Here is an 11,774-nt window from a genome sequence, read left to right as displayed (position 1 = left end):
AACGCGAGAGTCGTAATCAAGTCTGCAGTTGTCGCAACTTGTCGCAACTGCTTTCTCACACACGGCTGAAACATTTGCCGTTGTCTGTTTTGAGAAGGAAAACCTGCTAAGGGAACGGGAATAACAATGGGAGATGAGCCTGCATTACCAGGGGGCTGGGAGAAAAGAATGAGCCGGAATTCAGGTGAGTGAACAGGCGTGGCGAGAGGCCGTAAACCAACTTGCTAGTTTTCTTTTGAGGCGATGTGATGGGAGCTTAGTAGCTAGCAAAGCGTATCTGGATCACCGTTGCGTCGGATCGCTAAAATAGCCCTGGTGAAACGTCAGACTTTAGCAACGAGAAGTGACAAATGGTATTAGTCGCACAGGAAGTGAATTGTGACAAAATCAGATTGTTGTGGTTTGTTAAAGTTGTCAAATGTTGGTGGCGCGCAATCCCCTCCGCCCTGGGCCCTATGTGTCGTCACTTGTCACTGCGCACATTGAGCTCATATATACAACTAGATGTAATATGCTCTGTGAGCCAATCGCGATGTCCGACAATGGAGCGTGAACTTTGAAATGGCTATAAATTTCTCAATATACAACCGATTTTAAAACTGCTTCTTTTTTTTTTTTTTCATAAGTGTCAGAGATGCAGTAAATTAAGTATGCTCGAAAATAATCTTAGATCATTTAATTCTTGTTTTTCAAAATATGTGAGATAGTAGCTTAAAGCATCCCCGCTTTAGAATGGTTTGTTACGAAACAAACCGTTTAAAAATCCGTATTTTAGTGGCGAAAAAACTTTTTAGGCGCTGCAAAAGAGCCTGCCAGGGAAATCCACTGCGTTAAGATGGCCGCTGGTGCTGACTCCGGTCTTTCACATCTAGCTTTAAATATGTAATATCAATGACTGCACTCCGCGAGCTCACCTGAAGACGATGGAAAGAAATAGGTCAGATTTTATCCATCCATACATACATACATCCATACATACATACATCCATACATACATACATACATACATACATACATACATACATAGGAAATTAAGAAATATATTCATGTTAATTGCAGTTTTTGTGGTGGTGCATGGGCAAAACAGTTCTGTAATATGGTGTCCTGTAAAGTGTCACGCCCATATTAGAAATGCATCTCCTTATTTTGGAAGAATGTGTTAGTTTTTGTTGAATATAAAAGGTCTGGCCGAAAATAATTTATTTAATTGTCCTTATTAGCTTTTCAAAGTTCCATTTTTTGTTTAAAAAAAAAATGCTATCCTGCAGATTGAACTACCAGCCAAAAGACTGAAAGTACATAATCAAAGCAAGCTTTATTGAACATGAAAATGGTTTTTCGTCTCTTTGAAATCATCTTTATTTCATCAGTTCTTTTATAGGGCTGTCAAAATTATCGCGTTAACGGGCGTTAATTAATTTTTTAAATTAATCACGTTAAAATATTTGACGCAATTAACGCAGATGCCCCGCTCAGACACATTTAAATGACGGTACAGTGAACACTTGTTAATTGTGTTTTATGGAGTTTTGCCGCCCTCTGCTGGCGCTTGGGTGCGACTGATTTTATAGGCTTCAGCACCCATGAGCATTGTGTAAGTAATTATTGACATCAACAATGGCGGGCTTCTAGTTTATTTTTTGATTGAAAATTTTACAAATTTTATTAAAACGAAAACATTAAGAGGGGTTTTAATATAAAATTTCTATAACTTGTACTAACATTTGTCTTTTAAGAACTACAAGTGTTTCTTTCCATGGATCACTTTAACAGAATGTTAATAATTTTAACGCCATCTTGTTGATTTATTGTTATAATTAAAGTTGCACCGATACCGATACCAGTAGAGCAGGGCGGTAAACCGAAAATTTACCGTCACCGAAATTCTTAACGATGACCGACGTAATTTTGACCATGTCGGTAAATTCGGTAAATTAATAAAACAAGAAAATATAGTCTTTTCATCCCGCTTTGATTCTGTTGTTCGTCTATGTTCATTCCCCTTTAAGAAAGCAGTGAATGTGCTTACGTAGGGAGTCACGTGATCATCAGGAAGCCAATCAAACAAAAGCCCGGTAAGCTAACGCTAGCAGCTAACGCTACAAGCAAAACGTGATGGAGTGTGGCTTAAGGGAGGTTCACCAAACTTTCAACCGACATTTAGTAGACTCTTGGTGGCATCCAGACGGGCTTTCACCCGCTGTCCTCCTTTGTTCTCACGATTTCCGGAGATGGTGCTTTCAGTGCTTTCTACTGGTAGCCAGGCTAACGCTAGCTAGCGGCTAACGCTACAAATGAACGTTATGGAGTCGGATAGCGGCTCTAACTTGTCGAAACGGCTGAACTTAATGAGTGGATTGGGCACGGACTGCATCTAGCAATTGCTATGTGGCGTTATTTTGTACCTGTCTGTGTGTGATTCCTCTGATAGCTTTTGTGATGGTAAAGCATTCAGCATAAAGTACAATCCAACGGCAAAACTTATAATGACCGAGAAATGGCCCCAGCTATTTTTATTGTGCGTGCATTTATTAAAAAATGCACTGGGGGGAAAAAAACCCTTAAACCATAAAGTAAACACTTGTATTTAATAATTATGTCACAGCAGCCATTAACAATAAGTTGTCTTTTTGAAATGTACTGTTCAAGCTGCAAGTCATTTGTGTTACAATTACATGTTTGCACAGGCATATTGATTTTGACAATGTACATTGTTCAAGTCATACACGCTGTTATAAATGTTCATACTTGAATTCTTATTGCTTACGATACATTTTTATAAACTTAATGTTTAGACTGCATGTACAATTGTTAAATACAGTATATCAAATTGAATGCTGGTAAATAAATCAACAAGAAATAGTTCATCTGTAGTTCATGCATTGATTCAGATTTTCAAATTATATAACAGTCCGCTTGGGCGAATTTATCGTCATTTATCGTTATTGAGATAAATCTGCTCAATTTATCGTGATACATGTTTAAGGCCATATCCCCCAGCCCTAGATACCAGTATCGGCAGGGGGCGCCGATCCGGCCCGAATTGGTGGTATCGACGAGTACCAACATTTAGGGCGCCGATACCATCTACTGGCGTCACTTGAGCGCAAATGAACTGTCGTCCCCACGTGAGCTAACTTCCCAAATCCCGATGCATGACATATGTATGTTTTTGTCTAAATTTACCAAACGAAAATATCATCTCCGTCTTCAATATTCAGGATGTTTAATACAATGCATATCCGCGATGTTACGCTGCTTTTCTAACATGGCATTCACAAACGATTAGCATACGTAAGCTAACGCCCGCTGAGCCCAGAGCGACGCCATATTGTCCATTGATGAATTAGAAACCGCCATGACTGAATGGAAGTTAAGCAGGCCAAATCAATCCATACCAGTGACTATAGATAATGCTGCAAATACTGTTAATTCAGCACATGTTACAGATGGACTCGGACCACAAATAGGATGTTTTGCTTATATGGTAAATATAGCTGCTAAAAGAGCTGCAGCAATCAACAGTGTGCCCCACTTTACAAACAGTAAAGATTGTTCTCAGCACTTATATACAAAATTTCTTCAGATCAGTAAGAAGTGGGCACATAAATATTATGCACTAAAATGCTTGTTTATATGATGGCACTGTTATTTTTGCTTGTTACAAAAAAAAAATAATAATAATAATAATAATAACAGTTGTATTTTCTGTTTCAGAGCATTAAATGCATTGAATTGTATCGAAAATCGTACCGAACCGTGACTTAACTGTATCGTTGCATCCCTTATACACACATATGTATATATATATATATATATATATATATTATTTTTTTTTTTTGGCAAACACTGGTATCGGAATGGTATCGGTATCAGCCGATACTGCACAGCCAGGTATCGGTATCGGGCCCAAAAAATGGTATCGGTGCAACACTAGGTATAATAAACAAATACAGTCCTTATGTACCGTATGTTGAATGTATATATCCATCTTGTGTCTTATCTTTCCATTCCAACAATAATTTACAAAAAATATGGCATATTTTAGAGAAGGTTTGAATTGCGATTAATTGCGATTAATTACGATGAATTAATTTTTAAGCTGTAATTAACTCGATTAAAAATTTTAATCGTTTGACAGCCCTATTCTTTTATTCTTTTGAGTTCTCTGACAAGACTTTATGTAGTGTTTTGAAGTTGTGGACAAATGTACTTCAAATGACTTATTGTTAATGTATATTAAAAATAAAAAAGACAATTGGAAGCTATCAACCCCGTTTCACAATAAATCCTCGCCTGGCACAGAAAACTAAGATTCCACAGGATGGCGACAAACACCTAACTTAGGGGAAATTAGTAATTGGTGCTATTCATGGTCAATGCTTGTCAAAGTTTTGCCTAGGTCGGTCACAAATGAAGTTTCATGAGATTTGCGGGTGCCTGCGTATGGAAAGTCAAAATGAAACAACAATTGTCGTAAAATTAGATAATAAACAATTGTAACTTATGAGTATACTGTGAAAATAGCATAAGAACTTCAGAGCAATAAAGTACAATTTTATACGAACTAAAACTTCTGAAACAAAAATGGGAAGAAAAAAAAAGTCTCAGCCAATAAAATGACATAATTGGACAACCAAAATAAACATTCATCTTCTGAACTGCTTGTTCTCAAAAGGGTATCATAAGATAAAACTTAGCAATATACACACATTGTAAAATAATAAAGACATTTTGGATGTAAGTAGGGCAGTTTTAAAAAGGTCTGCGCTTGAAAAGAAGAAAATTAAGAATAATTCACCAGTGAAAACATTGCACCTAAATTTTGAAAAGAAATTCCACTGCGACAAAAGTTTGAACACAAACATTTTTCAGATTTATTGCCAGCATATTAAAAAAAAAAAAAAAAAAAAGATTACCGGTACATACAATCATACTTAGTGTTGCTTGCCTGCTCGAAAATTTGACAATCATTGTCTTACTCAATAGATATCAAAGCATTTAAATCACAACTGAATTAAACCATTAAATAAAAAACATAAGGGTAGCTAAATTTATTGGAATCGTAACATAAAGAAGCTACATTGACTCGTCAGGTTCTGGACAATATTCAGCAAAGGTTTTGGGTATTATATTTGTTAGTATAGTTACACTTTACGCTGTTGATATAGGCAATTATAGTATGCTGCAAATCAATATAGAATGTGCTTTATATTCAGGAAAGGTGTATTACTTCAATCGCGTCACCAACGCCAGCCAATGGGATCGACCCACAGCAGGAGACAGCCATGGAGAACCAGAGAAGGTAAAGAAATTAGAACTCTTTATGCCATCAAATTGTTCAACATTTATGGATATTGATGAAGTACATGTTAGGCTTTCTACAGTGGTATAAAAAAAAGTATCTAAACCTTTTGGAATTTCTCAAATTTCAGCATAAAATCACCATCAAATGTGATCCGATATTTGTCAAAATCACACAGATGTAAAAACAGTGTCTTTAACTAGAACCATCCAAACATTTGTAGGTTTTCACATTTTAATGAGGATAGCATGCAAACAATGACAGAAGGGGAAAAATAAGTGAGCCCTCTGCCTAAGGAGACTTAAAGGGCAATTGAAACCAATTTTTACCAAACAATTTGTCAGGTGTGTGCCCAATCACTGATGAGTGTTAAAGCTGCCCTGCCCACTATAAAACACACACCTGGTAAGAATTGTCTTGATGAGAAGCATTGTCTGATGTGCATCATGGCTCGGTCAAAAGAGCAGTCTGAAGACCTGCAATCAAGGATTGTTGATTTGTATAAAGCTGGGAAAGGCTACAAACCCATCTCTAAAAGTCTGGATTTTCATCAATCAACAGTCAGAGAAGTTGTCTACAAATGGAGAGAGTTTGGCACTGTTGCTTCTCTCCCAAGGAGTGGCCATCCACCAAAGATGACTGCAAGAGTTCAGTGCAGAATACTCAGAGAGGTTAAAAAGAGCCCTAGAGTGTCTGCTAAAGACTCACATAAATCACTGGCACAGTCCAATATCTCTATGAACACATAGGCTACGTTCCAATCACTGTTTGACTTGCCCTCACTTACTTGCCCTAAGCACTTGCTATGACGTCAAACAGAGGCCAGTTGGAGGGCAGAGGGATAGTGGGAGGAGCGAGAGCGAAAGACGTAAATGGAACACACCTGCCCTCGTTCACTCACAGGCAAGAAAATCATGGAACAACCACAAGGTGTTGGAGTAGCACTATACTGCCTATTCCAAATCAGTGGCGCCTCCAGAAATTCTTCATAGGGGTGGCCAAATTGGGCCACTTAAAACCTTGGGGTGGCACTGGCACACCAAAAAAATAAAAGCCATAATTTCAGGTTTTTACTACAGTCTGTTGTAGCAATAAACAGGCCAGTAGAAAACTGTCAGGAAGACTTAAGGACAGGACACCCCTTCTGATATACTTTGGTTGATTGTGTTACATTATATATTCTATAATATTATATTGTGTTACTGTAAATAGTCCAGTCGACAGTTTTAGTTCCGCAGCTCCGTATAATCTGACATTATACTGGCGAGTGGGGTGACCAGTACTGGTGTCAACAATAATCGATGCGGCGATGCATCCCGATGCGGGCCATAGACGATGCGATTCGATGCGGGCAACAAGCCGAATTGATTCAGCACATATTAAAATATATAAGTCCGTTCAAAAATCTTCCGGTGATGCAATGGATTTGGTTTCCCCGTTTGTATTATTATTCTCATGTTTACCTGTAGAGGGAGCTACTGTACAAGCAATGCAGGGGGAACGAGGAACCCAAATCTGCTTCCTCACGGGAGTAACGTCACAGACATGCGCAATTGCGCAGTGGCACTCGAGAAAGCAGAGAGATAAGACATAACAACAATGGCTGAAGCGGAGAAAGAGGGAGCGCGAAAGATTATTGACGCACCAAAGACATTGAAAGCAGGCATATGGAGACATTTTGGCTTCTATGAGGTTGGTGGGAAACTTGACCAAATTTATGCGGTGTGTAAAAAATGAAAGGCTGCTACTGTGTGTAAAAAAAAAAAGAAAGAAAGCCCTGGTCTCATTCAAAGCACTAATTAAATGTTGTGATGTTTTATATATATTACTATTTTCATTTGACTACAACCAGGAATGACACAAGAGCCTATAAAAAGGTGTTTAATGTCTGACCGCTTGTGTTGCCTCATGATTCTCGAAAAATATGCTTTGCTTTAGCATTTTAATGCATCCCAGGCTTTAATGCATCGTGATGCCTTGCCGAATCGAACCGAATCGAATCGTGGCCCTCTGAATCGAATCGAATCGTGGCCCTCCGAATCGTAATCTAATCGAATCGTGAGGGCAGTGCCGATGCACACCTCTAGTGTCCAGTGGGGTGGCCAACAAATTCATTGTGGGGAGCCTTGGCCAGGCCTGACCACCCCCTGGTGGCACCATTATTCCAAATCACACAAAATATACGGCGACTCATGTCAATAAGACTGATACGAATTCCGTGCTTGATGGTAATACGTCGGTACCTGGGAATTATTAGAATTATTAGTTTTGTATCAAATTTTATTTGGGCAATTCATTTTTTTTGTCTATACCTTATAATTTGTTGACAGATTTGTTGTTTAAACACATTTAACCTATTTGAAGTTTTGTTTCAGTCCCTCGCAAAGCCATTTGATCGGCAGACCATTCCTTTCATTAAAAGCGAGATAGAAAAGGCAACCGAAATAGAAACATTACTGACAAAAATTGTCATTGTTTTTTCCATTTTTTTAATGACAAAAGTAAAATTTTATTTAAAAAAAGTTACTTGACCTTTTATTTATCCATTTATTTTTCTTTATATTTATTTATTCATGTGTTTTTTTGTTATGGCACTCCTGATATTCTATACCTTTTGTCATAACTGCCACATACGGTCTATTTTTTTTTTCTTTTCTTTTCTTACTTTTTAACAACAATGATGAATTTTACATTTTGAAAGGCAGTTTGGTATAACATTCAAACACCGTGCTGGCAGCTTAATTCATTTTCTTCTTCTTTGGTGGTATATATACAGCAGTCAACGGTGTTTGAGCTTCATTATCACCACCGCATGCACCGGATGGACCACTGCATGCACCACTGCAATGCATTGTGGGATATAGGGAGCTCTGGAGTGACCATCGTTGTTGACTCAATAACTCAGCCCTCTAAGGGTCGATCTCAACAACTTCACTTCGCTGTTTGGGGAAATGGAACAGCCCTTAAGATGGCTGTGGGATTTCCCCGCGGGGGAGTGTCTAGGGCAAGTGAGCGAGGGCACATTTAAACCGCAATTGAAATGCAGCCATACACTATATGTAAAACAATGGCCAAGAATGGTGTTCATGGGAGGACACCACGGAGGAAGCCGCTGTTGTCTACAAATGGAGAGAGTTTGGCACTGTTGCTTCTCTCCCGAGGAGTGGCCGTCCACCAAAGATGACACCGAGTTCAGCGCAGAATACTTAGAAAGGTAAAAAAGAACCCAAGAGTGTCTGCTAAAGACTTACAGAAATTACTGGCAGAGTCCAATATCTCTGTGCACACATCAACTATATGTAAAACTATGGCCAAGAATGGTGTTCATGGGAGGACACCACGGAGGAAACCACTGTTGTCTAAAAAAAAATATATTGTTGCTTGTTTAATGTTCGCAAAAAGGCACTTGGAAACTCCACAGAAGTTTTGGCAAAATATTTTGTGGACTGATGAAACCAAAGTTGAATTGTTTGGGAGTAACACACAACGTCATGGAATTGTTTGGGAGTAGCACACAACATCATGTGTGGAGGAAAAATGGAACAGCTCACCAACATCAACACCTCATCCCCACTGTGAAGCACGGTGGAGGGAGCATCATGGTTTGGGGCTTTTTTGCTGCCTCCGGGCCTGGACAACTTGCAATCATTAATGGAAGAATGAATTCAAAAGTTTATCAGGATAATTTGCAGGAAAACCTGAGGCCGTCTGTCAGACAGTTGAAGCTAAAACAAGGATTGATGCGGCAACAAGACAATGATCCAAAACACAGAAGTAAATCAACTTCCGAATGGTTTCAGAAGAACAAAATACACGTTCTGGAGTGGCCAAGTCAAAGTCCAGACCTGAACCCCATTGAGATGCTGTGGCATGACCTAAAGACAGCGACTCATGCCAGACATCCCTGGAATCTGACTGAACCACAGCAGTTTTGTATAGAAGAATGGGCCAAGATTAGTCCTGATCGATGAGCCAGACTGATATGCACCCACAGAAAGCGTCTGGTTGAAGTTATTGCTGCCAAAGAGGGGGCCACAAAATATTAAGTGTGATGGTTCACTGACTTATTTTTCCCCCTTCTGTCATTGTTTGCATCCTACTCTCATTAAAATATGAACACCTATATATGTTTGTGTAGTTTTAGTTGAAGCAGACAGTTTTTTCATCTGTGTGATTTTGAGAAGGATCAGATCACATTTGATGATTTTGTGCAGAAGTGTGAGAAATTCCAAAAGGTTCAGATACTTTTTTCATACCACTGTAAGCATGTTGATAGCAACAGAAAAAAATCACATCCTAGAAGGAATTGTTTTTTTTTTTCCTAGAACCAGAGGCAAGAAATTTGATTCAAATTGGAAATATGATTCTTAAGAAGTGGAGAAAAAAAAAACATTTTATTTGAAGGTTATACCACTCAGCTCTTAATTATAATTAAATGCTAAACGTCATACAATTACAAATCATACAAGAATTTATTTTAGAAAGGGTCTGTATTTTTTAAGATTGCAGCAAAAGTTTTAAAATATGCTTAAAAATAAGCCGACAACGGAATTTTAAAAATGCGAGCAACTAAATGGTAAACATGTAAGACAAAACAAAAAAATATTGTTTTGTATATTTGTGTAATCATTTTATATGACTAGTTCAGTTTTTTTTAACTACAGTAACTGGTTTGGCCCATAATGTCTGAAAATGGTTTAAAATAAATTATTTTATATATATATATATATATATATATATATATATATATATATATATATATATATATATATATATATATATATATATATATATATATATATATATATATATATTGGGGGGTTTGGGGGTTCAAACTAAAAGCAGATTTTTGCAACTGTCTTGTTTTGAAAAATACAGAGATAATCGATCTGTTTTCATGGAGGACAACAGAAATCGATGCTTTACTGTGGAGTTGCGTGTTAAAGAATCAAAATAGGTCCAGTTAATTTGATAATAAATTAATCGAATCAATTATTGCAACTGTATGAAAATGTAAGTAAATAAAGCAATAATGAAAAATGAAAGTTACCTAGCAGCGCTAATGTCCATTTTTGCATTTGGTATGGCAGGTCCGCTGCTCGCACCTGCTGGTTAAGCACAACAAATCCCGTCGCCCCTCTTCGTGGCGGGAGCAGAACATCACGAGATCCAAAGATGAAGCGCTCAATCTCATTCAGAGTAAGTGACCGCGTCCGACGCACTGCCATTTCTTTTTCATCATTCTATGGATTATTTACGTTTTCAGGCTATATTGAGCGAATAAAGTCAGCAGAGGACAAGTTTGAGGACTTGGCGTATGAGTTCAGCGATTGCAGTTCAGCTAAGAACTATGGGGACTTGGGACAATTTGGCAAAGGTCAGTGCACAATTTTAGAACGGCATCGTCTTTTAGGAATGAATATGGGGAAAAAAAGTATTGTTTCATTCACAATAATAATATGAGGCAGATTTTGAAATCATAACAATTGTATTTTCATTAGAAGCTAAACATGCAATGAGGATTTCTGTCCATAAGTTATGTGTTTTTAAAATGATGAATTAATCAAACAATAAAAGCAATACTAGTGTTTATAATTAACTGTTCATCTGATTTAAAATAATTAACCATATTACATTTTTTTTTAACTCCAGCAAATCTATTACAATTTTATGTATTGAATTAGAAAAATTACTTTGTGAAATATTAATCACAATTGTTTATATAAAAAAATTAAAACGTGCAAAAAATGTTTAAATTATTTATTTAAATACAGCATTTTTGCGACCATAGAGCACACTTTATTAAAAGGCGCAGTCTGAGTTGCGGGTGCAATTTCTGTATTTAACACATACATAAGGTGCTCTGTATTATTGGGCGCAACATACGGTCGTATACATGCATGATAAAACATGATACGCTAGCATGCACACATGCTAACATACATGCTGGCACCTCAATTTTTTGTACTATCTTTCCAAGTCGATTACATTTAGCACCACTTAGGGTAGTAGTGCTGCTAGCTATCTTGATGTAAAGTTCATTTTTGTGTATTTTGTCCTCATCAGGTCAAATGCAGAAGCCGTTCGAAGACGCATCTTTTGCGCTCAAGATTGGCGAGATGAGTGGACCCGTTTTTACCGAATCTGGAGTTCACATCATCCTACGTACCGGCTGACGCGCACACAGACACACACGTACACACCAAGCGATACCTATCACAAGGGTGATCACGAGAAATCCCTCCAAACCTAATATTTTACAAGACCTAAACAGCTATGGAACAGATAACAGTGCAAGTGATTTAAAAGCGCATGTCACCAAAATAAAAGCACGGCTTGCTCTTTGGTTCCTCAAACGAAAGAGAAAAAACAACTGACCTTCTCTCGCTCCCGTCTTGCCTTTTCGAAGCTTGACCTTGTCTATGTGACTTGTTAGGCTATCAAAATTAAAAGTCGTCTCTCTTTGTAA

The 11,774-nt window shown here is 37.7% G+C and overlaps 1 protein-coding gene across 1 annotated transcript; it reads left to right on the top strand.

Moving 5' to 3' along the window:
- Positions 1 to 15: 15 nt before the first annotated feature.
- pin1 (peptidylprolyl cis/trans isomerase, NIMA-interacting 1) lies at positions 16 to 11,774 on the top strand. The gene is made up of 5 exons (XM_057842674.1): positions 16 to 184; positions 5,220 to 5,305; positions 10,396 to 10,504; positions 10,572 to 10,682; positions 11,372 to 11,774. Exons 1-5 carry the CDS (start codon positions 127 to 129, stop codon positions 11,479 to 11,481), a joined length of 474 nt encoding a protein of 157 aa, XP_057698657.1. The 5' UTR covers positions 16 to 126; the 3' UTR covers positions 11,482 to 11,774.

This window comes from Corythoichthys intestinalis, chromosome 8 (genome assembly GCF_030265065.1).
Source record: "Corythoichthys intestinalis isolate RoL2023-P3 chromosome 8, ASM3026506v1, whole genome shotgun sequence".
NCBI classification, from domain to species: Eukaryota; Metazoa; Chordata; class Actinopteri; order Syngnathiformes; family Syngnathidae; genus Corythoichthys; species Corythoichthys intestinalis.
This window is presented reverse-complemented; position numbering and strand designations above follow the sequence as displayed.

Excerpts from the sequence above, each read along its gene's own strand:
- pin1 (XM_057842674.1), top strand. The coding sequence starts at position 127 with ATGGGAGATGAGCCTGCATTACCAGGGGGCTGGGAGAAAAGAATGAGC. Across the intron at positions 5,306-10,395 it reads GCCATGGAGAACCAGAGAAG|GTCCGCTGCTCGCACCTGCT; the intron begins GTAAAGAAATTA and ends TTGGTATGGCAG. Across the intron at positions 10,505-10,571 it reads AGCGCTCAATCTCATTCAGA|GCTATATTGAGCGAATAAAG; the intron begins GTAAGTGACCGC and ends TTACGTTTTCAG.